At 39.6% G+C, this 26,525-nt stretch overlaps 1 protein-coding gene across 1 annotated transcript in view; it reads left to right on the top strand.

Moving 5' to 3' along the window:
- Positions 1 to 834: 834 nt before the first annotated feature.
- The window catches only part of LOC308350706 (fatty acid desaturase 2-like protein FADS2B), a gene marked incomplete at its 5' end in the record, with an annotated part of 39,661 nt that continues 13,970 nt past the window's right edge, over positions 835 to 26,525 (top strand). Inside the window, 6 exons of the mRNA XM_080816215.1 lie at positions 835 to 1,146; positions 9,552 to 9,662; positions 11,130 to 11,327; positions 12,763 to 12,864; positions 18,897 to 19,022; positions 22,199 to 22,259. Coding sequence (XP_080672341.1) covers positions 835 to 1,146; positions 9,552 to 9,662; positions 11,130 to 11,327; positions 12,763 to 12,864; positions 18,897 to 19,022; positions 22,199 to 22,259 — 910 coding nt within the window. The remainder of the gene's footprint in view (positions 1,147 to 9,551; positions 9,663 to 11,129; positions 11,328 to 12,762; positions 12,865 to 18,896; positions 19,023 to 22,198; positions 22,260 to 26,525) is intronic.

Here is a 26,525-nt window from a genome sequence, read left to right on the forward strand (position 1 = left end):
TAAAAATGTTGTTTTTAGAAAAGTTTGCAAAACTCAGGGAGAAATAACAGCTGTCACAAAGAACACTTCCCGGGGCACCTGGGTGGCTCGGTGGGTTAAAGCCTCTGATTTCGGCTCAGGTCATGATCCCAGGGTCCTGGGATCGAGCCCCACATTGGGCTCTCTGCTCAGCAGGGAGCCTGCTCCCTCCTCTCTCTGCCTGCTTCTCTGCCTACTTGTGATCTTGGTCTGTCAAATGAATAAATAAAAAATCTTTAAAAAAAAACAAAAACAAAAAAAAACAAAGAACACTTCCCAAGTCTACCAAGCATTCATGCCATCCTGGAGATTTTGAAAGGTTTTGCTTTTCCCATGGGGAATTAACAAACCTAATGCCTCCAACCACAAGCATGCCAGAGACCTAGTGAACCTAACCCCATGGAGTAACAGTGTAGCCCAGTAACCTGAGGACAGCCCAGTAGCCTGAGGCTTGTCCCTCCAACCTGGGGCGGGCCACAACTTTGAGACTGATTGGCTCAAGTTCCTTCCTAAGGGGTATTTAATGCTGAAGAAGGATGTTTCTAAAACACCTGCCAGCAGAGAAAGGAGAAGTGAGGAGAGACAGTTGGTCTCACCCCCTCTATCAGTGCAGAAAAGATTCAGGACAGACAGAGACGTGAGAAGCTGGGGACGTACACACTGTCAGGTTTGTGAAGAGGTAACTAGGCTAAAAAGAAGTGTTCCGGGCAGACATCACATTGTAGTGGAATACGAAAGAAGGAAAAGGGTCATTTTATGATCCATTCAGAGGCAAGGATTAGAATTTCAGGAGTCAATCCCTGACATTTCAGGACAATGACGCTTGAAGACAAGCAAGCAGGTAATGGGAGAAAGAGTCAGCAGTATCTAGATGAGAAGCAACAAGCAAATGCGAAACCAGTAACAACTGGGAGAGGTGAGGATTCTGTAAAGCAGGAGGCAGATGAGAAATGTGACATACCCAGAAAAGTCCTCAAGTTATACAGCTGGCAGGAGATCCGGAGACACAATCATGAGGCTGATCAGTGGCTGGTGATCAATCGCAAGGTCTACGATGTTACTGAATGGGCCAAGAGGCACCCAGGTGGGCACAAGGTCCTCAACCACTACGCTGGTGAAGATGCCACGGTAAGGAACTCAGAGCTCTGTCCTCTCTCTTCCAGCTACTGGGTGACGGAGACTTGGCTCTCTTCCCCAAAGTGTGTGTGGGTGTGTGGGTGTGTGCGTGTGTGTGCTCAAACTCCACAATTGCCTATCTCCTCCCAAACCAATTTTACAGGATTCCTATCCGGCAAGAACCTGAAAGCAAATTAAGCCTCAAGTTTAACTCTTACTTGGGGATGAGCTCAGATGTTGACAGTGGATACTGTTTGTATATTCTGGATTTTGTTCTGCTCTTGGTGTTTTGTTTGGATTTGAATTAAAGTCACTGCCTATTTTGCTTTGTTTTTTGAGAATAGTTGACACAGTGTTAAAATTAGTTTCAGGTGTACAGCGTACTGGTTCAACAGCGCTATATATTATGCTATGTTCACCAGAAGTGTGGCTACCATCTGTCATTGTCTTTTAAGAAGAAAGTAACAAATGGATGAGTAAAATCGAGGGGAAAGAATGTCTGTGCCTAAGGAGAAATTTCTCAGACTCTTATAAATGAAGTGTGTAAAAGACAGATAGTGATTCATCTGATAGGTATAAAATGTTAATAACAATAATGCAAACCTACAATTAAGGACGGTGATTTTCTAGTCCAAATCACAGAATCAGCTCAGACAATCTGTTGCCAAAGATGTGGGCTTTCCGCCACCTTAGAAATCACTGATAAAATCACTCAGCTTGAGACAGCTGGGCTGATAAATATGTAACTTCCTGATGATGTTTATCTCCCAGAAATTAGGAAAAGACTATGATTATGCATTCAATTCTAGCCAACAAGGAGGAACTGAGTAATAAAAAAAGAAAAAAGATACCATCAGAACTTCAGGGGAAAAAACTCATGCCATCTAAGGATTCATATCTTAAGAATGAAAATCCTGAGCATGGTCAACCATGTACCTTAGACATAAGGTAAATAAATCCAAAAATATTCAGAGAAAAGATTCTTGCAAAGGAAGTTGGCTTGAGAAGAATGGGAGGTTCTGAAAGAATTCTGACAAATGTAATATTCCATAGCTACTCTGAATTCAGGGAGCCTGAACTTTGGAAGTGATTGTGTGAACATGGGAAAGTTATTGAAATTGTCTCAGCCTCTACTTCATGATTTGCGAAACGGGAATGACCTTACCCGTCTGACCGGTTTATGGTAAATGGGACTAATGTTTATAAAGTGCTTAGCACAATGCCAGACACTTAATAAAGTTTCATTAAATTGTACCTATTATTATTTATCTCACTGGCATCCCTAGCCTCACAGGTGTAATTTTATTTCCTGTTTAGCACCAGTTTAGAAATTCTGGTTGTATTTGGTGTCACGTGATTGAGGAAAGATGAAACCCATGGTGGGGAAGCATCGTGCTCCCTAGTGAAGGAGAGCAGAATGTATATAGGACCTGCAGTCAGATGCTTACTCTACAACTTAAGAGGTGTTTACAGGTTGTACCCTGAAAGGCAACTGTGGACCAAAGCAAGTATGGTCTCTCTGTGTGCTGGCCCTGGACCCAAAGGTGCCCAGAGGGGACACCTTTCTTTTATTTACATGGAAACTCTTCTCCAAGCTTCCATCCTCCTCACAAAAGGTGACTAAGGATAGCCTTTCCCATAGGATGATTAATTCATTCATTCATGTAGCCAGCCATTCTAAAACCTTTGTTAAGGGTCCAGCCTAAGGAGTATGAATACAGGCTTAGGAACGAAAAAGGCCTGGCTTGTATCTGAGTTCTACCACTTACTGAGAATGCCTTGAGGGGAGATGGCAGAAGCCCTTGGACCCTCAGCTCCTTTATCTAGAAAGTGGAGATTATAATACCTTCATCTTAGCCTTGTGAAAGTCAACAGTGCCTGTGGTGTTTGGCACAGATTAAACTTTTTTATTTTTTTATTACTTTATTCTGATATGGGTTGTAATCTTCTCCAAAGAACAAACAAGAAGACAAATGAGTCCATAAAACAAAATGGGTACATCAGCTCCTATTACGGCATATACAAGTTATCTTACTGTTTTTGAACTATGTGATCTGAAACTAAAGACACGATGGGACACCTGGGTGGTACAGTTGGTTGAGTGTCCGACTCTCGGTTTTGGCTCAGGTTGTAATCTCAGGATCATGGAATCCAGCCCCGTGTCGGACTCCATACTCAGCAAGGAGTCAGCTTAGGACTCTCTCTTCCTCTCCCTCTGCCCTCCCCTACCCACCAAAATGGATAAACAATTCTTTTTTTTAAAATAATAATGACACGATGCTAATAATTACACTCTAGGCCTAGTCTTCTTACCTGAGAAGAGCTTACAGGAAAAGTCCAAGTAGGATTGATTATATAATTAAGAATATATCTATATGATGGGCTGTTTTTGCAATTATTGAAATGAGATTTACAAAGCTATTGGAGGGCATGACATGAAACACTACTTGGTCACAAATTTTATGTAAGGCAACAGTAGGAAAAGAACAAATGCAATATTGTGATGCATGCACATCAGCAGCATGTCCAGAACAAACAAAGCAAGTTAAGTATCCTCCTTAACTCTGGACAGCCACACTCTTTTTTTTTTTAAGATTTTATTTATTTATTTGACAGAGAGAGATCACAAGGAGGCAGAGAGGCAGGCAGGGAGAGAGGAGGAAGCAGGATCCCCGCTGAGCAGAGAACCCAATGCGGGACTCGATGCCAGGACCTTGGGATCATGACCTGAGCCGGAGACAGAGGCTTAACCCACTGAGCCACCCAGGTGCCCCTGGACAGCCACACTCTTAAGAAGGGTGCTGAGAAACTCGAGCACTTTCTTGTGTGGGTCAAAGGTCAATTTGACAGACAAGGGATGAGAAAAACTTAGAGGAAATATAGAAAAGTCCATTTCATCTATTTAGAGGACTACCATGTGGAAGACAGGAGTATTGTGTGCAACTCCAAAAGGGTGGTATGGAGCCAAGGGAGGTGAGGCTAGGGTAGGAGGTGGAGAGGATATGCACAGAGGTGGAGTGAAAATAGGATTCACATCAGGACTAAATACCCAGCCAGAATGGGCATCCCAGCTTAGCCATTTCCTCTGCTTAGCACAATACTGGCACATAGTATATGCTCAATTAACATCAGTGACTATCATGGCATGAGGAGGAGAGGTTGGAGAGGAAAGGTAGAGAAAGAGAAAAGAGAAAGGGGAGGAAAGGAAGGGGTCTTAGAGTGCTGAGCCATGTCTTGCTTTTCTTCCTCTTCTTCCATTACACATAGTGACCGCTGCCCTAGCACGGCATCCCTCCCCACCCCCAGCCACCACAAAAGCAGCCAGGATTTCTAAGCTGTTGACGAAAAGAAAGGAATAATCAGTAATCATAGTTGCATCTTCTCTGGGAGGGGAGCAATCTTGAGAAAGAACAAATCTAGAGGCATCACACTCCCTGATTTCAATACATACCACAAAGCCATAATAATAAAAACTGTGTGGTATTGGCATAAAAAACAGACACATAGATCAATGAAACAAAATAGAGAACCCAGAAATAAACTCACACACACATGGACAATTAATTTATGACAAATGATCCAAAAATATGGGAAAGGACAGTCTCTTCAGTAAAATGGTGTTAGAATAACTGGACAGCTACATGCAAATGAAGGAAACTGAACCACTCTCTTGCACCATACCCTAGAGTTAAAAATAGATTAGAGACTTGAGCACAAGACCTGAATCACCAAGGAAATGCAAATCAAAACCACAGTGAGGGGTCACCGCACACTTGTTAGAATGGTTATTTTCAAAAGACAAGAAATAACAAGTGTTGATGAAGATGTGAAGAAAAAGGAACTCTCGTACTCTATTGATAGGAAAGTCATTTGTGCAGCTGCTATAGAAAACAGCATGTAAGCTCCTCAAAAAATTAAAAATGGAACTACCCCATGATCCAGCAGTTCCATTTGTGGGTATTTGTCTGAAGAAAACAAAAACACTAACTCAAAAAGGTATTTGCTCCCCCAGGCTCGTAACAGTATTATATTCAATAGCCAGGACATAGGAACAACTTAGGTGCCCACCAACAGATGAATGGATAAAGATAACATGATAGATAGATAGATAGATGATAGATTAGTCAGCCTTTAAAAAAGAATGAAATCTTTCCATTTGCAACATCATGGATGGACCCAGAAGACATTATACTAAGTGAAATACATCAGACAGAGAAAGACACATACCATATGATCTCACTTATCTGTGGAATCTAAAAAAGAAAACAAAAAGTCAAGCTCATAGATACAGAAAGCAGACTGGTGGTTAGCAGAGGCAGGAAGTATGAGATGGGACAAAAGGGTGAAAGGGTTCAAAAGTACAAACTTCCAGTTACAATAAATAAATCATGGGCTGTAATGTACAGCATGTTGACTATAGTTAATGATACTGTATTGTATATTTGAAAATTGTTGAGATTAAATCTTTAAAGTTATCATCACAATCACAATCACAAGAAAAAAAAATCAATCGGGGGAACTATGTAAGGTGACAGATGTTAACTAGACTTATTGTGGTGATCATTTTGCAATGCAAACAAATATCAAATCATTCTATTGTATACCTATAACTAATATAATGATGCTTATCAAGTATACTTCAATTAAAAAAAATGAAGACCATTAAAGAAGGAACAAAATAACAGTTTCATTACACTATAATTTGAAAAGCTATTGGAGTTATGGGAGCCCAGGGGAGATCATAAAAAACTTTCCTGAGTGAGTTAGGAGAGGCACTATAATCTGAATCTAGAAGGGTAGGGAGGAGTTTTTAGAGAAAGAAAATGGAGGAAGGCAGTCAAGGCAAAGGAACCAACATGAAAAGCTTCTGAACAACAGAGAGGCATGGAGTGTTTATTGAATGGGGAAAGATCTGGTGGACAAGATGGTTCATGAAGGGTAATGGTGAATGTTAAGCCTGAAGAGGTAAATTGAAGCCACAGGCAAAATGATTTAGGGGATTAAAACCTAATGTGTAAAGTTGGGAAATGAGATTGTATTTGAAATGGAAACAGGGTTTAAAAAAAAATGAAAGAAAGAAAAGAAAAAAAATTGAAAAGAAATTAAAAAAAAAAACTCTAATGTGTAAAGACATCATTACCATCTGCTCAGCAGATAGATACTGGTTTTTGGCATCATCCCAAAACAATCTGCCATCATTTCTTTCTTGAAAGGCCTTTCAGAAAAAGAATTGTGCATGTTAAGGCTGGAATAAACCTTTACAGCTTCATGGCTTTAAAGTCACGAAGCCTTTAGTTCAAATCCCTCTACTATTTACCAATTTATTGTGGCATTGCGGACAAGATGTTTCTCCCCTCTGAGATTTGGTGTCTTTATCTTTATATAAGGCGAGAGGGAGCCTCGTAGAACTAAGGTATTGATTATGAGTTGGCCCATAGGGTACCCCGTACATAGGATACATTCAACAGTTGTTGGCACTATCTCCTCTCCCCTTCTTTTTAATCCCCTCTTCCTCAGCAGGATTATATTATTACCCCTATATCCTTTAGCAGGATTATACTTGCCAATAGTGTTAATAATATAGACTACTTTTACAGGTCTTTCAAAAGAGGATTTCACAACTTACACAATATCCAGCCTTTATTAGGAAAGTCTTTTAAATTGAATAATCTAAGACTACCTGAACTCCTGGGTTTTACTGCTCATCATTACAGTGAAAAGACTTCCACAAAGCAAGACAATGCCTATTATTCTGGAAAAGTCTGTAGGTTTTCAGGATCTCTTATCATAATACTACCTGCAAATCTTGCTGGAAGTCAGAAAAAACAAAAAAAGGAACAAACAAAAAAACCCCAATGAACCCAGAAGAATGGTATTGTCAGCACATTGTTCAAGGACTCTGCATGACTGCTCAAAGTAACTTGAAATCTCAACAGCTTACCTTTCTTCTGCGCTCTTAGCTTGATCCCTCAGAATGTTTTCCATCCTAATGTGCTCTTACACAACAAGTAGAATAGGATTTTTCACTATGGACAATCCTAAAATACTTTAATCACCTTCTTAATCATTGAATGGCTCTCTTTCTGGTTTGGGGAACTAAGTTTTAGACTTGTAGAATATAACAGCTAAGAAACACATTTGAAATCATACAGTGTAGACTTTCCCAAGGGGGTCAGAGGAAGTGTGCAGAAGCAGAATGGACAGTTGAGCCTAGACTGGTTCTAGCAAATACAAAGCCCTTTTTACATCATTGAATCTAGAGACCCTTAGGTGATGGAAGTCTAAAGAGTTGATATTATACCCCTCTAGTTAATGTTATTCATTATATAAACACCTTCTAAGTAGGCTTGTATGTAGTTCATAGATGTATCTAAAGTTGCTTTACACTTTGAAGATGGAGGATTCATTATATTCACTAAAATAAGTGAGAGCTCATACTACATTAGGCATTGGAATATATGAAGAAAATCTACGTATTGCTGTATTGAAGAGAAGGTGCGTAGTAAGTTCTTAGAACCAGAAGTATACATACAAGAAAGATGGCTGAGGGGCACCTGGGTGGCTCAGTGGGTTAAGCCTCTGCCTTCGGCTCAGGTCATGATCTCAGGGTCCTGGGATCGAGCCCTGCATCGCATCGGGCTCTCTGCTCAGTGGGGAGCCTGCTTCCTCCTCTCTCTCTCTGCCTGCCTCTTTGCCTACTTGTGATCTCTGTCAAATAAATAAATAAAAATCTTTAAAAAAAAAAAAAAGATGGCTGATATGTATTGAGGATTTACTATATGCCAACTGGATTCAAGTTGATTCACTTAATCCCTACAATAACTTTATGAATTGGTGAGCTGTTATCATCACCCTTATGTTAGAGAAAATTGAAGTACAAACAGGTAACAGGACTTGTCCACAATTACACAGATAGTAAATAGAAACCAGAATTTAGAGGTAGGAATGCCACTCCAGGGTCCACTTTCTTGGTGAATGCTATGGAACGCCAACCAGTGCTTCAGAGTCATATGTAAGACTTCCATGCATTCAAGTTACAAACTTGGTTATATTTCATCATTTTTAATCACTCCTGTCCCCAAAGCCACACTAGCAGAAAGTCTAGCATCTACCTCTTGGAAAATTCTCCTTCCCCAAAAACTGATTAAATCCCTGGGGTGGAAGAGAACATTTCTTACTTCCAAATATAAGCAGGACATAGGAACCACCACTGTTTCTCATAGCCTCTACGAAGTGCTACTTAACATGGAGCTGAGGTGGGGGAAAAAAAAAAAACGCAGTTGGTCACCTCTCTTCTATGCCTGGCTGTCACAATGCTTTGCAGAGATTGTCTTAGAATTTTTTAGAAAAAGTGACGAGACCCCTTCAGTGTCAAACTGTGCCAAGAGTGTACTACTTTAGACGCACACAGACCTCAGAGCTGCACTCCCATGCTCTCTTGTGCTCTTGTCCTACAGTACCATTGCCAACTTTAACCCATCCTTGTTTAGAAATAATGTAATTCAAAGGTTTCAGTCTTCTTGGCTTTGGCCAAGAACCAAGAGGGAGATTTGATGGGAGATGGGATTTTTGTTTGTTTTGTGGTTTTCGGGTTTTTTATTAATTTATTTTCAGCGTAACAGAATTCATTGTTTATGCACCACACCCAGTGCTCCATGCAGTATGTGCCCTCCATAGTACCCACCACCAGGCTCCCCCAACCTCCCAACCCCCGCCCCTTCAAAACCCTCAGATTGTTTTTCAGAGTCTATAGTCTCTCATGGTTCATCTCCCCTTCCAATTTCCCTCAACTCCCTTCTCCTCTCCATCTTTTATGTGTGCTCCAGATAGTGTGAGCAAATTCCACCAAGCCTGACATTGGGCTTTAAAGAGTCACCATGGGGTGCGCCTGGGTGGCTCAGTGGGTTAAAGCCTCTGCCTTCAGCTCAGGTCATGATCCCAGGGTCCTGGGATCGAGCCCCTCGTCAGGCCCTCTGCTCAGTGGGGAGCAGGCTTCCCTTCCTCTCTCTCTCTCTGCCTGCCTCTCTGCCTACTTGTGATCTCTGTCTGTCAAATAAATAAATAAAATCTTAAAAAAAAAAAAAAAAGAGTCACCATGGCTTATTAACTCAAGCTGACTACTTCTGGTGCTCAATAAAATAGTGATCTCTTTCAATGCTCAGGAATGTCCTGGATGTATTGGGCTTGGCTAGTGAAGCAGTGTGCTAAGTAAGTGGGTCTCAAGCAATAGGCTTTCAGAGAGGATTTCCAAGAGTAATTCTGATTTTTCAACTTGAAACATCCACCTGGAGATAGAAGAAATCCTCCATAACAGTCTACTGATTCCCAAGATGGGTGCAGGATGAGGTAAAGAAGGGGACTATTCTGCAGGTAAGTGTGTATCTCTTAAACATCTAACAGTTCTCTCTGACTTACAGGATGTCTTCAGAGCCATGCACCCGAAACTTGACATTGTAAAAAAATACCTTAAGCCACTGCTTATCGGAGAGCTTGCCCCAGAAGAGCCCAGCCAGGAGAGAAACAAAAATGTGAGTGAGGTCTTGGGACCCAGGAGCATGTGGACGGGTGGAGATAAGAGCCAGTTGACTTTTTCCTGATATATCCAAGAACTGATCATTTTCTGTGAGACACCACTCATTATGCCTGGGTGAGCCTGCTGTACCATGAATGAGTAGATTCTGCATATTTCAAAACAATGTTATCCTCCTTGGACCCTCAAACTCTTAAACCTCTGTGTGAGAAAAGAATGAAATTTTTGGTCCTGCACCAAACAATAATTCCACGTCTCTAAGTACCTGCTTCGTGCCAGGCAATGTACACATACAATTTTTTTCAGTGGTTGCTTATAGCTGTTTGATGTCTGTATCTATGTTTCCTGCTAAAGTAAATTCCATGAGAGCAGGAAATATGTGTGTTTTGCTTATCCCTCTGTCCTCAAGCACCCACCTGCCCAGGATCAGACATGTAGTAGAGACTTCTAAATTGCTATTGAATGAAAGATATGGATACATCCTAACAGCAGCCCCTTTTAAATTTGGTGAAATTATAGTCCAGGGAGAATAAATTACTTTCTGGAAGTCCCACAGTTGGTGGGTCAAAGAACTGGGACTCCAAGTCTCTTCTTTCTGGTCCCAGCCCTTAGGTATTCCCAAAGAAAGGTGCCACTCTTTCTTTCTCTAATACTTTGGCTACCTGAATACTGTCTTCCAAAGGACAGGGTCTCTGTAAGATTAAACATTCCTTTGGATGATTTTACATAAAGCTTACAGAGATTTTAACTAACATCGAGCATTTATTTTTCTTTTTTTTTCTTTTTAGGCAAGTTGTTTTGTTAAAACCTGTTTACATTCAGTTTAATTGTTAAGAAATAATTTTTACTGAGTACTGATCCATACATCACTGTGAGGAAGATAGAATAAGGATTATGTTTCTGCTTTAAGAAATGAGGACACAAACTTGCCAAGAAGCAGTAGAATCTGAGGACACATAACAGGTTTGGGGCAGACCTCAGAGGAACACTTACACTTACCCCTCAGGTCCACGTGCATCCCATACAGCTATGTGTCAGGATGCACAGCCCTTAAAAATCTTAAAGGAAAATAAATAAATAGATAAATAAATGGCAACTGTTAGACACAATAGCCTCACCCACCCCCCAAAACAAACCCAATTCTGAGTTCCAAAACAGTTTGAGGACAGTTTACAAATCACCATTCATCTTTCTCTTCTCCAGGAAAAAAAAAAAAAAAATATATATATATATATATATATATATAATTTTTATAATATACATATATATGTAATCATAACCTTTTAAAAGGTTTTGTTTGCTCATGGTTTTATGTTTTTAATTTTGTCCAATTAAACATATTAATATCAATAAATTTCTATACATTAAAATTAAGGTATTAATAAGCTTATAAAATAGATTATTCATTGTGTTCACTTGTGTTCCCTGAGAGAACTAATTCCTTCCATGAATATTTATTTCTCAGGCCCAATTGGTGGAAGATTTCCAAGAACTGAGAAGAACATTGGAGGCCATGAACATGTTCAAGGCCAACTGGGTGTTCTTCTTCCTTCACTTCGCCCAGATCTTGATTTTGGAGACCCTGGCTTGGCTAATGGTGTGGTATTTTGGCAATGGCTGGCTTGTGACGATATTCATTTCCTTCCTTCTCTTAATTTCCCAGGTAAGCAGGTAGCCTAAGCTCAGGTGGTGGCTTAGAGGGAAGGTTCAGAAGGTTTCCTTCTCTCTCTAGACTGGAATCAGCTGTTGCCTGATGCTTCCTGGCAAGCTACTTGTCAACATCTGACACAACTTACCAGACCCCAGTTCTTTTTTCTGTAAAAGTGGAATAATAATTGCTTATGGAAATATTCTGGACTAAACAAGTTAACGTATAAAGTGCCTAGCAGTGATGGTGACTAGCACATAGGAAATATTTAATTTATGACACATGCTACTTTTCACCCAATTCTCTACATACCAGTTCAGTAACTGGAGTCTTTTCTCAACCATGTAACACTCACCTTTATCTTGTGTTGGTCTTCCAATCAACAAATAGAGAGAGAGAGGCAAACCAAGAAACAGAATCTCAACTATAGAGAACACACTGATAGTTACCAGAGGGGAGGGGGTTGGGGGTGGGTAAAATAGGTCATGAGGACGAAGGAGGGCACTTGTGATGAGCACTATGGAGGTTGTATGCAATTGTTGAGTCACTGTATTATACACCTGAAACTAATATTATATTGTGTGTTAACTAACTGGAATTTAAATTTTTAAAGAAGAACATATGGATTCCACCATCAATTATAATCAACAACTGGCACATAGCAGAACATTTGATAAATCTTTGTTGAATGAAGTATGAATCTCTGAACATGGCCTTCTGTGAGCACAACACTGTGTTGTGGACGTGAAAAGAAATGCACCCAGTTCTTGCCTTTGGGAAAAGAGTCTTCAAGTGCAGGAGATTGATGCTCAAATTGCTAAATATACTACATAACAGAATGACATTAATGCTAAGGAGAGGAACAAGCATGTGCTGTTAAAGCAGAAAAAGGCATTTAATTCTCATTGGAATATCTGGGAAAGTTTTCCATGTTAACTCCAGAAGTTTATGCTAATTTTTTCTTGAAAAGTCAACTTGCTTTTAAGAAAGGAAATAAACATTTCTTGGTGCTTAGCATAAGCCAGGCACTCTACTGGTATTTAAGATACCCAATGGTCCATGAGTAAGGTATTATTATCCCTACTTATCAGAAGAAGAGCTAAAGTTCAGAGCTACTGAGTATCTTGCTAAGATCCATGCAAAACTTACATGGTGAAGAACAGTTAAGAACCCAAATCTGCATGACTCCAAAGGCCATACTCTTTCTATTTCTCACTGGAAGATTTTGACAGTGGCAAGGAAAATGTTCTAGGCTGTAAGAACCCCAAGAACAAAGGCACACAATTGGGAAAAAATCCAACATGTGGGAAATAGAAAGTGAACATAGCTTGGGGTCAGATGAGATCCCCCACCATTCCTCTCTAGAGGTCTCTTGAGTCTACAAGCAGAATTATTTATTAATTTCTTCTTGACTCTCCCCCAAAATCTAACAACAACTTTTCTCTTCTAGATTCAGAGTATTTTTCTGCAGCATGATTCAGGACACCTTTCCGTGTTTACGAACTCCAAGTGGAACCACCTGATGCAGAAATTTCTGATGAGTCATCTCAAGGTACAGGATGTTAGGGGAATGTGATGGGATTCTCAAACATCATTTCCTAATGCAGTGGTTTCCAAGTTTGTGAGCTCCGTAAAAAATGTTTGTGCACAAATAGATTTACAAATAAGTGTAAATATACTAATAATGTAGATACTATATATATGTTAATATGTATATAATATTATAGCACATATGCTAAAATTGGGATGTTAAATTTTTATGGAGATAAGTTTATTTTTATTTAGGAAGTTCCAACATCTTTTCTTACCCTAAAAAACTCTTGGCCCAATCCCTGAAGCCCCATTAAGAAACCACCTCACAGGAGAAGGATTGTGCCTTTGTAAATGAAGATGTGCCTTGTAAAATCACGAATGGGAGTGTTCATAGAAGGGGTCTGAACATTTACTGCAAGAAAGCTACAGGAATTCAGCAAGACTGATTAGATTTGGGAGAATAGGGTGTGAAGAAATAAAGGAAAGGCAGCAGAATAGAAAAAAGTGAAGAAAAAGAGAATGGACCAGAAAGGTCAGATGGCACCATTCAGGAGTCAAGGACTACAAACCCCAGACTGCTAGAAAAAGCAGTGGTGACGGTGACAGTTGACCTTGTCTCCCTTCCCAATTCAAACATAAGATCCAGGAGGGCAGGCACATTGTCCTATGTGCCACTGAAACGCAGCACCTAGCAGAGTTCCTGGCACATAGTAGGCCTTCAATTTCAATAGCATTTGTTGAGTGGATGGATGGATGGATGATTGGATGGTTTTGTGAACCAAGGTAGCAGTACAGGACTGCTAGGAATGGATTTTAGCCGCCTATGATAAGGCTCCTTGTGTGATCTTGACTGAGTCATATTCTATCTCTGGTTTTCAGTGTTCTCATCTCTAAGATTAGGACTTAAACTGAATCTGTGCTTTTCTATGACATTCTAGGATTTTTTTTTTAAGATTCTATTTATTTATTTGACACAGAGATAGAGATCACAAGTAGGCAGAGAAGCAGGCAGAGAGAGGAGGAAGCAGACTCCCCACTGAGCAGAGAGCCCGATTTGGGGCTCGATCCCAGGACCCTGGGATCATGACCTGAGCCGAAGGCTGAGGCTTTAACCCACTGAGCCACCCAGGTGCCCCGACATTCTAGGATTTATTGACTATGTACTCTGGCCCAGAAGGGAGGAAGTGCCTCTGAGCCTTCCACTAAGCCAAATCTTGCATTTGAGCCAGGTCATTTTAGGAAAAACTCATAAGCACTATTCAGAGCCTATGTGTTTTGCTTTAACACGGTGGTTTTATATTGAATGGGAAGACACTTAAAATCACAGCCTTATCAACCCTCTTTCTGGTTGAGCAAACTAAGTTTAAGTAGATTAAATAGCACAGACTTGGATCTAGACTCATATTAGAATTATGTCTGTTACTCAAATTGGTTAGAATGAATAATATATTGTCATTTTATGCGCCAAGTCTTATTTAACTGGAAAATTCCTACAGGTACATTGCTCTGCCTTCTATCCACCAGAGTTGGATTGACAAAACATTTCTGTATCCATTCAGAATCTTTACCACAGAATAAAAGCAAAGATAGTTTCTTCTGTCCTTGTGAGAACTAGGTAATGGGCTCTCCAACTCTCTCTGTTTTGAGGAAGTCAGAGGAAAAGGGGGACTCATGTAGCCTGGAGATAATTGAGAGTTGACTCAGTGCCAGTATATGCAATATTTCAAGCTCCATCCTCTCTGGTGCTTTTAAAAAGTCACTGCTTTCCCATTGGTTCAAATTCTTACACTGCTCTCTCTCTGTAAATTGTGTTGCCAGAAACAATTTTGCACTAGTTGAAGTGAATATAACCTTGATGACTCATGAACGAAGTAAGTAAATGGGAAATGCTCTAAAAAGCAAATCGAGTATACTCTGCTTTTTTGCAGGCAAAACTAGTGAGTGAATTTTGAGAAAAAATGAATATAGGATTCACTCTGTGCAGGAGAGAAAACTATCCAGGAAGGATAGGCAGGCAAGAGGGAGATAACAAAGAAAATTATAATATAAGCAGCAACAACTTCACCTTCTATATACATTGTTGGGTCCCCAATGTTGGGTCCCCCAATAATGGGTCCATGATTAAAGGAGCGAGACTGATACAAAGGGAAGGTCAAGCAAAGCTTTATTTCATGCCAAGCATCGAGAATCAAACTGCCCGCCCAGGGGCCACACCTCTTACAGAGAGCGTGACACCTCCCTGTGTCACAGACTAACTTTTATAGGGCAAAGGCCATGTGGTTGAGCTTGGCCGCACACAGGTGGCCAATAAGATTGCAATACACAGAGAAAGCTGCACAGTCATGCTAGGTCACACATGGGTGGCCAATTGAACTACAATTCACCCCATAGTAAACATTTGAACTAGCCTATCACCTTGGTGAGAATTGGCACCCAAAAGGCGGGGCCCACACTCCTTGGTAGCTAGGGAGACAGTACCGGCGCTTTACTGATTGGATGTCTCCACCTGACCAGACTCATCCGGGCATTCGGGCTGTTATCTCTACCTGACCTGACCCACCCTTGTATTTGGGCTTTGTTACCTGGGACTGGTTTCCCGGACTTGCTTTTAAATAAGTTCCCCTGGGGGGCGGGGGGGGGAGGGGGGCAGTGTCAATTTAAGTTCTACTGCATAAACAACAAAATGGCTGTTCAACCGAGGTGGGACCGCTCTGGCTAAATAGGCCCTTACATACATTACAACTTTAAGTTTTAAAACTTGATTTCGTGTCAATTTACCCTCCTCCTGGAAAAGCACAGCTACTGAGTTGGGTTTTGTTTTGGGTTTTTTTTGGGGGGGGGGATTTTTTTTTTCACTCACTGCACTAAGTAAATGTGTATGCCTGGTCTTCATAGCAATAAAAGAACCCTTGTGAAAACACACTGCTAAATATCTGCACACATTTTGGATTTTTGTGCAATGCCAAAATCTAAATGGACTCCCTGTGGTGTATCTTTCAACTCCCCTCCCCCAACACCCAGTATGCACAGTTTGAAAACTATAAGAATCAAGTATATTATAGGGACAAAGAGACAAAATATTTGATACTAAGACCTACCTTGAAAACTGGCCTATCCTGTTTCTATGACTACATCTGAAAATAATTTGGGAGGGAGGAGTCAAGCATGTTATTTCCTGTAACCCTCTTCTTACTTATTTCACAGATGAGGATTTTGCCCGAGCCCCACACATCCAGTAGCAGGGATTTGAATTCAAGCCAAAAAATGGCTTCAGGCCAAGACTTGGATTCCTTATACTGCACGGAGAAAGGACCTCACTTGGAAATGAGAAATGACTTTTAGGGTAGTTTCTAGATGGCATTTGGTATGGGGCAGCCTATTTGCATGGAGCTAATAATCTTCACATCCCCGTGGATCAGTCTATCCCTTGGTTCCAGTAACTGTGACTTCCAGACCTAGGGGTGAGGGTAGAGCTAGCTGCTTTAAATTAAACTCACAATTATTCTGACCATTGTTCTAAGCTACAGAATCTTGAGCTGTCAAGATCTGCTTCCCAACCTATCATGAATCAAAACTTGTCTCTCCTACTACCAGTTTCCACAGATAGTCACTGACTGCAAAGGTACAGTCAGCTGATGGAAAAGGCCAAAATGTTGGCTCTCAAAAGACTTACTTAACAAAGTGAATCACTGCTTATTACAGTGTCCTTGTGTGTTTATTGCTCCTATTAAGGTTGTATGTTTCATAAATGAGGGAAACCCATTTTATCATGTCTGACTTTGTATTCCAATGTTTAACTCAGTGTCTGGTGCATAGGATCTACTTCAAAATAGATAATGAATGGGTCAATACAAATGTACAGCTGTAAGAGTGAGTGGGTGGTATGCTGTTTTGATGGAGTTTTAGAATATAAGTGAGGTTTGGTGGGGTGGGGTCCGGAGCCGATGACCAAGAAAGAATTCTTGAGACATCTTTGGTGCAACATGGTGGTTTACTAAAGCATAGGGACAGGACCCATGGGCAGAAAGAGCTGCTGCCCTGGGACTGTGAGGAGTGGTCCATTATATACTTGTAAGTTGGGAGGGGGTCAGGGATAGCATTAAGTCTTTAAAGAATTTTGGAAGCAAGGTTTCCAGGACCTTGAGGGGCTAGCTATTGTTGCAAAAAAGGTTGTTCATTACTGGTAATAAAACCTTTGTCATGAGACCCTTTAGATGTGTTTCAATGGGCCATATGCTTGGGAATGATTGTCAAGACTATCTTGGAGTGTTTAGAGATAAAGTTTTCAAAAGAATTGTTAAAGTAGACTTCAGGAGCCTGGTAGGGGGTGGGGTCAGTCAGGTTAGGTTGCCCTTTGCCCTTAGCAAATCCTCCAGGTGGAGGTAATTGAGTCCCTAGAGGAATGTCACTCTGCCTTTTCCAAGGGCTTGTCAGTGGGTAAGGAAATTTAATAATTTTTCTTCTGCCTCTGTTTCCCACATCAGTTTGATGGGATAATGCAGAGTTCAATGGAGCCCCAAAAGAGGGAATAAAAATTGATGAGTATACATTGAGTTTGACATATCATGAGCCATAAAAAAGGAAATGTTTGGAAAGTGACTGCCCTTTCAAGAGTGAGATTCAGGGGAGAAATATGGGAATGGAGGAAGAGAGATTTTACTATAAGAATGGTAGGGGGTGTTAGAGGCGAAAAGAGAGTACCCCTCCTGATGGATGAGGTCAGGAAAAGTTTGCTAAGAGAGGGCTCTTCAACAAGGACCATGGAAAGACAATGTTAACACTTGCAGATTTTCAAACATACCCATCCCCTTCTACAGGGGATGTTAGTGTCTAGACCAGCATAGTCCAACAGAAATATAATGTAAGCCACATTAAAATGACATCAATCACTTTAAATTTTCTAATAGCCAAACTTAAAAAGGTACCTATATTACCCCATATATATATATTCAAAATATTATCATTTCAATGTGTAATCAATAGAAAAATCATTAACATGGTATTTTAGATTCCTTTTTTCATCCTGAGTCTCAAAATCTAATATTATACACATACAGCAAATCTTAGTTTGACCAGTCATACTTCAAGTGATCAATAACCAGCATGTGGTTCCTGGCTACTGTATTGAACAGTGAAGATCTAAAATACATATAAGCCAGTTACTGAGAGAGGTCAAATATGCAATAAAAAACAAATGCTCTTTATTCTTCTGTAGTGATTTATGTAATGGGGGAAAGAAGAGAAATTGAATATCTCAATGTACCAACATTTTACATATATCGCCTCAAGTATCCCCAAAAAACTAATGGAAGTAAATGTCATTATATTACATTTACTGAAGATGGACTAGAGCCTCAAAGTGAGTTAAATTTACCCAAACCACACAACAGTATTTATACATCCAGGACATGAAACCACATCGACATACTTCCAAATCTAAGCTCTATTAAAATGTTCAGACTGTAATTGAGACAAAATCACAAACAACCTAATCAGAGATGATTTGAGCTTGACATCAATTCAAATATTTTTATTCTTTATTTTTATATGAGAGCATTGAAGCCTGAACATGCAATCATCTGAGTCAAGCCCCCCTAAGAAATCATTTCAGATCCATGATTCTTTGAAATACTCATTAAAGCAGGATTCCTAGCACCATTGTGTTCCCCCCAAAGCTAATTAAAATTTTAGAGCTGAGTTTTCTTTATTTCTATAATAAGAATACTCTCTGCCCTACCCACCTTTAGAATTTTTTTCAAATGAGGAGCCCCCCCCCCTAAAGAAAGAGGGATGGAAAAATTTTTCATTGCAACAGGTTTTTATGAAATTTCATAATCAGGAATTGCATTAGTCTGAACTTGTGTTCCTGGACCACATAGTTATTTGTTTGTAGGTTTTGAAAGCCTTTGTCCAATGAGTCATTCTATGGCCTGGGGCAAGTTCAAGAAGCTCAGATGTCCTTGACTTTAGAGATGCATGCAGTAAACTCTGACAAAGAAGGACATTTCAGAAGAGAAATTTCACCACTAATAAACTCTCTCTTCTCCTCAGGGCCTATCAACAAAATGGTGGAATAGCCAACACTTCCAACATCACGTAAAAACAAACATCTACCCCAAAGACCCGGATATTAATGTAAGCCCACTTTTCCTGATTGGAGATATAAAACCGGTCAAGGTAGGTTTACAATTCCCAAACACATGAGAAATGTTCCTGGAAGTGGTTATATTATAGCTATAATCTTGTCCAGGAAAAATCAAGCAGGAGGTTCCCACTTCAAGCACATTCTCCGAGCATGTCTCCTTCTTTTAAGTCCAGGACACAGATATGAAATAACAAATCTGGGGTTGTATGAAGAGAGAGAGATGTAGAGCATGTGATTCTATGACCTTGAAGGACATCCAGCCAACCTCCTACAACAGGAAAAATGATAACTCATCACCCTGCTTAAGCAATCCTGGTGACAGATCCCTGACCAATAGCCATCATTACCTCTGAGGAGACACAAGATAATGTTAGATAATGAAACCAGGTGACTAAGGTTGACAATGACTCTCCAAAGTTTAATGAGGATATGGAGACATTCGTTCAGAGAAAACATGTTGGTACATTCAGTAAGCATTAAAGCACAAATACCTGAATAACTAGATATCTCAACTAATTCTAGCTCAGTTAGAAAAGGCTATGCTGGTATTTTTAGTTTGTATTTATTTGGTTCGTTTATACATGAACAGCCCAAATGCTTTGTAAGACACTGAGAGATCTCACCACTAATTTGGACTTCTTAAACAAGGAAAAGGAGGGGAAAGTCAATTCCAGCATTTCTCAGTTGCTGGTTTTTGTGTGCTTTTTTTTTTTTTTTTTCTTAACCTCAACTTAAAATCATCATGTGAAGGACTTCTACCAAAATTTTTAGGAAAAAGTTTTACCTCAAAAAAAAAAAAAAAAGTACAAGAATAATCGAAGAAAGGTATTTCTCCTCCAAGGGAAATGATACATCCTGAGAGTCAGGTACTTAGAAAGAGGCTGCTATTTCTTAAAAGAATTTAGGAGTTTTATTAAAAATAAAAGAGTATAGTTCTGTCAGTTGCTGCCTGCACTTGGCACTATCTAAACAAAAAATTGTGCAACTTTTTGAAAGTAAGTTTTCCCAGCTTTGGAAGACCCAACCTTCTCCAGGTGAGTTAAGAACCAGTCTTTTGATTAGATTTAAAAAAAAAAAAAAAAAAGTTTCTCGCTGTGATCATGAATCAGTTGCTTTTGACAATGGCTACAACCAAGCTGGATTTCTGTGATGGTTGTGGACTCCTGTACTCATCATCAAAAATGTAACACTTATTTCTCTCTTTTTTTTAATTGTGTTATGTTAGTCACTGTAGAACACATCATTAGTTTTTTGACACTGATTTCTGTAATCATCCCCACAGAGCAAGGATTTGTCTTACTGAATTTTATGATGCAGGATGACCCTCTCCAGAAGTACCTTCTTTAGGACTATATGTTCAATACACATGCTACCTCTTTACAAATGATGGAGCTCACCACTCCAAGATTTACAGCTGTTCTTGGGACATGTCCCTAGACCTTATAGTTCTATGTGATATAATTTCAAAGCTACTGCCTAAGGCATTGCTTAAAATTATTTAAACTCTAAAATTCAGTTGTCTTACATAAAAAATGGTTCTGAAGAGCTCTGAACTTTCCCTTCCTTCTCATTTTACCACCAACCTTTCTACCTGTGCTCATGTTCTGCAAGACATAGAGCCCTCCTTTGGAGTGATACTCAAAATCAGTCTCCATCTAGGTGTGCTATCTCCCAGGAATTTTCCATCTGCTCTTTTTTCAATGTTTCCCACTACTTAATATCTGGAGGTTTGGGAGTAACTGCAAATAGCTCTTACAACATTATCACCATGATATTTTTTTTATCTATGACAGTAGAGAAGAAAGAGTCAACCCTGCTATCCAAATATAAAAAAAAAGTTTATAGGTAGGAGGGAAGATATCAACAGAAAGGGGGAGAGAAATCAAATGTTGCCCATAGTGTTGTGACCAAGTGAACTATAGAAAAAAATACAGAGATGTAAATTTTCATTCATTCATTCTTTCTTTCAACTAAAGATATATTGTATGTTTACTAGGTATTGGAGACAAAACCATTACCTCTACGCCTCCCCTCAGGGTATTTGCTGTCCTTGAGTGCTGAGCACATGCTAAAGAGACTACTAGAAAATGAATAAAATCCCCAGTATTAATATTATATGTAGGGGGGGCGCCTGGGTGGCTCAGTGGGTTAAAGCCTCTGCCTTTGGCTCAGGTCATGATCTCAGGGTCCTGGGATTGAGCCCTTCATCGGGCTCTCTGCTCATCAGGGAGCCTGCTTCCCCCTCTCTCCCTGCCTGCCTTTCTGCCTACTTGTGATCTCTCTCTGTCAAATAAATAAATAAAATCTTTAAAAAAAAAAAAAGATTGTATGTAGGGACACCTGGGTAGCACACTCAGTTAAGCATCTGACTCTTGATTTTGGATCATGATCTCAGAGTTGTGAGATCAAGCCCCACTTCAGGCTCTTCAGTGGGCATGGTCCCTAATTAAGATTTTCCCTCTTCCTCTCTCTACCCCCACCACCCAAAAAAAGATATACATAATATCATTATGTTTTAGAAATAGTAAATTGCAGTGTTAAATCCATGATGAGAACATAAAGGAGGAAAGATGGGACAGATAAGAGGGGCCATGCCTATATCTTTTATCACATGACCAATTGATAAATATCTGTTGAATGAATAGATGGAGATGGAGACTGGCTTTAAGCAGAATTCTAAACACCACAGTTAAGATGAGCTAGGAAAATTCATCAGAAATACTCCTTTTTATCACCACTCCACTCTATATAAGGACAAAAAGTTTCAAAATGACTTCCTTAGGAAATTTTTTTAACAATAGTTGTGGTTTTTTTTTAACATATGATGAATTATCTTTTTCAGGGGTACAGGTCTGTGATTCATCGGTCTTACACAACTCACAGCACTCGCCATAGCACATACCCTCCCCGATATCCATCACCTGGAAATTTTTGTTAATCACAATCCCCATAGTCAAATGCAAGAATTGCCCACAATTAATTAAAGCAAAAAAATGCCTTAATATTTCCTCTTATTATAGTCCTGGTTCTTCTAGTACTTCAAGTTTGACAGCCAAAAAACTCTGACCAGATGGTTCTTTCTACAGAGATTTTAGACACATACACACACACACACACACACACACACACACACACACAGGACATTGTCCTTGAGTGTAATGTCCAGAAGTCTTGTCTCTTATTTTAGTTTTATTCTCTCTCCATTCAGTATGGCAAGAAGAAAATCAAATGCATTGACTATGAAAAGCAGCACCTGTACTTCTACCTGGGTGAGTTTCCTTGAATCCACTTTCTTTACCATACCATCAAGTCAAGCCAGACAGCTTGACTGTTGCACTCTCACAGACAAGCCCATGTCTTACGACTGGGAAAAGCAGCATGTCTCTTCTCAGGCTTCCTGGGGCAAAACTCTGAAAAGGAAAATGGAAAAGCAAATAGACATTTTTTATGTGCATCTCATGAGATGCTTCAAGAGAGATGGAAGTGAGGGTGCCAATCAAGAGATCTTGCATCTGATACTCTCATCCTTGAAAGACTAAACACCTTTCAAGAAGAAAAGAATAGTGGTATTTGGATAGGGAAGAAAGATACAGGAAAATAATGCCAAAGGATTGACAGAGTGCAGCCAGAAAATATAGAGTCTCAGGAATAATAGGCACCTCTTAAACTTCTGTGTGAAAGAGAGAGGGTTATTCCCATGGCCTACTTACAGCTATAGAAGATATTTTGGTGGACAGAGACATGTAGATATATGTCAGTATCTATTTTACTTTTAAGGTAGTACTTAAAATGGCCCAAGCAGTAAAATTTATTAATAGTCTACTACAAACAGCCTAAAATTAGTATGCTCATGTTTTTTACAGAGAGCCAATATTTGAAACAATCAACTGTAAAGATGCTTAAAACCTTCCATCATTCAAAGTGTATTTTGTAAGATAAAGGGTTTTTAATTTCTAAGCCAGTGTCATTGACATCAAAAAGCATTCAAGAAGAGCATAACTGTTAAGACATAGTACTTTGTCCAGTTTCTCAGTGGAGAACGGTCGGCATGTCTATTCAACTTTTGAAGCTCACTAATCCTGCAAATGTTTGAACTCCCACTTCATAAACACAAGTCACTGGAAATCCTGATGATAGTTGCACCCAATATAAGTGAAAATCACAGGTGTATAGATAGATAGATAGATATGTATATATATACAGATATAGATTATTAGATATGAATGTGGATTCAGGTTTGAAAGACAATAGGATAACTAAATAATTCTGATACTGATAAAAAAATATCATAAGCAAAATGCTATGGATTTTTTTTGTTGTTTTTTTTAAGTTTCAGAGTTAGAATTTAGTGATTCATCAGTTGCATATAAGACCCAACTCTTATTACATCAAGTACCTTCCTTAATGCCCATCACCCAAACATCCCTTCCACCCACCACCTCCCCTCCAGCAACCTTCAGTTTGTTTCCTAGAGTTCAGTGTCTCTTCCGGTTTGCTTCCCTCCCAATTTTCATCTTATTGTATTTTTTCTTCCCTTCCCCTATGTACATCTGTTTTGTTTCTTCAGTTCTACATATGAATGAAATCATAGGGTAGTTGTCTTTCTCTGACTGACTTATTTAACTTAGCACAATACCTCTAGTTCCACCCGTGTCATTGCAAATTGCAAGAATTCATTCTTTTTGAATGCTGAGTAATATTCTCATCTATACCATATCTTCTTTATCCATTTATCTGTTGATGGACATCTGGGCTCTTTCCACAATTTGGCCATTGTGGACATTGCTGCTGTAAACATTGGGGTGCAGGTGCCCCTTTGGATCACTACATTTTTATCTTTGAGGTAAATACCTAGTAGTGCATTTGCTGGGTCTTGGGTAGATCTATTTCTAATTTCTTGGGGAAACTTCATACTGTTTTCCAGAGTGGCTGCATCAGCTTGCATTCCCACCAACAGTATAAGAGGGTTCCCCTTTCTCCACATCTTTGCCAACATCTGCTGTTTCCTGTCTTGTTAATTTTAGCCATTCTGACTACTGTGAGGTGGTGTCTCATTGCAGTTTTGATTTGTATTTCCCTTGATGCCAAGGGATATGGAGCATTTTTGCATGGGTCTGTTGGGCATTTGGATGTCTTCTTTGGAGAAATATCTGTTCATGTTTTCTGCCAATTTCTTTTTTTTTTTTTTTAATTGGTAAAGGGTTGTTGTTGTTGTTTTTTTGTTTTTTTTGTTTGTTTGTTTGTTTTTAACAAACATATAATGTATTTTTATCCCCAGGGGTACAGGTCTGTGAATTGCCACGTTTACACATTTCACAGCACTCATCATAGCACATACCCTCCCCAATGTCCATTTCCCCACCACCCTCTCCCATCCCCCCTCCCCCCAGCAGCCCTCAGTCTGTTTTCTGAGATTGAGTCTTTTATGGTTTGTCTCCCTCCCAATCCCATCTTTTCATTTTTTCTTTTCCTACCTCCCTCCAACCCTCCCACATTGCATCTCCACTTCCTCATATCAGGGAGATCATATGATAGTTGTCTTTCTCCAATTGACTTATTTCGCTAAGCATGATACCCTCTAGTTCCATCCATGTTGTCACAAATGGCAAGATTTCATTTCTTTTAATGGCTGCATAGTATTCCATTGTGTATATATACCACTCTTCTTTATCCATTCATCTGTTGATGGACATCTAGGCTCTTTCCACAGTTTGGCTATTGTGGACATTGCTGCTATAAACATTCGGGTGTACGTGCCCCTTCGGAGCACCACGTCCGTATCTTTAGGATATATACCCAGTAGTGCAATTGCTGGGTCATAGGGTAACTCTATTTTCAGTTTTTTGAGGAACATCCACACTGTTTTCCAGAGTGGTTGCACCAGCTTGCATTCCCACCAGCAGTGTAGGAGGCTTCCCCTCTCTCCGCATCCTCACCAGCATCTGTCATTTCTTGACTTGTTAATTTTAGCCATTCTGACTGGTGTGAGGTGGTATCTCATTATGGTTTTGATTTGTGTTTCCCTGATGCCCAGTGATTTGGAGCATTTTTTCATGTGTCTGTTGGCCATCTGGATGTCTTCTTTGCAGAAATGTCTGTTCATGTCCTCTGCCCATTTCTTGACTGGATTATTTGTTCTTTGCGTATTGAGTTTGATAAGCTCTTTATAGATTTTGGATACTAGCCCTTTGTCTGATATGTCGTTTGCAAATATCTTCTCCTATTCTGTCAGTTGTCTTTTGGTTTTGTTAACTGTTTCCTTTGCTGTCCAAAAGCTTTTGATCTTGATGAAATCCCAATAGTTCATTTTGCCCTTGCTTCTGTTGCCTTTAGCAATGTTCCTAGGAAGAAGTTGCTGTGGTTGAGCTCAAAGAGGTTGCTGCCTGCATTCTCCTCAAGGATTTTGATGGATTCCTTTCTCACATTGAGGTCCTTCATCCATTTTGAGTCTATTTTCGTGTGTGGTGTGAAGAAATAGTCCAATTTCATTTTTCTGCATGTGGCTGTCCAATTTTCCGAGCACCACTTGTTGAAGAGGCTGTCTTTTCTCCACTGGATATTCTTTCCTGCTTTGTCGAAGATTAGTTGACCATAGAGTTGAGGGTCTATTTCTGGGCTCTCTATTCTGTTCCATTGATCTATATGTCTGTTTTTGTGCCAGGACCATACTGTCTTGATGATGACAGCTTTGTAATAGAGCTTGAAGTCTGGAATTGTGATGCCACCAAAGTTGGCTTTCTTTTTCAATATCCCTTTGGCTATTTGAGGTCTTTTCTGGTTCCATATAAATTTAAGGATTATTTGTTCTATTTCTTTTTAAAAAAATGGATGGGATTTTGATAGGGATTGCATTAAATGTGTAGATTGCTTTAGGTAGAAGAGACATTTTCACAGTATTTGTTCTTCCAATCCATGAGCATGGAATATTATTCCATTTCTTTGTGTCTTCCTCAATTTCTTTCATGAGTACTTTATAGTTTTCTGAGTATAGATTCTTTGCCTGTTTGGTTAGATTCATTCCTAGGTATCTTATGGTTTTGGGTGCGATTGTAAATGGGACTGACTTCTCAATTTCTCTTTCTTCTGTCTTGTTGTTAGTGTAAAGAAATGCGACTGATTTCTGTGCATTGACTTTATATCCTGACACTTTGCTGAATTCCTGTATAAGTTCTAGCAGTTTTGGAGTGGAGCCTTTTGGGTTTTCCACATATAATATCATAGCATCTGCAAAGAATGATAGTTTGACTTCTTCCTTGCCAATTTGGATGCCTTGAATTTCTTTTTGTTGTCTGATTGCTGAGGCTAGGACTTCTAGTACTATGTTGAACAGCAGTGGTGATAACGGGCATCCCTGCCGTGTTCCTGACCTTAGCGGAAAAGCTTTCAGTTTTTCTCTATTGAGAATGATATTTGCGGTGGGTTTTTCATAGATGGCTTTGATAATATTGAGGTATGTGCCTTCTATCCCTACACTTTGAAGAGTCTTAAACAGGAAGGGATGCTGCACTTTGTCAAATGCTTTTTCATCATTTATC

Source organism: Martes martes (genome assembly GCF_963455335.1).
Source record: "Martes martes genome assembly, chromosome: 10".
NCBI lineage: Eukaryota > Metazoa > Chordata > Mammalia > Carnivora > Mustelidae > Martes > Martes martes.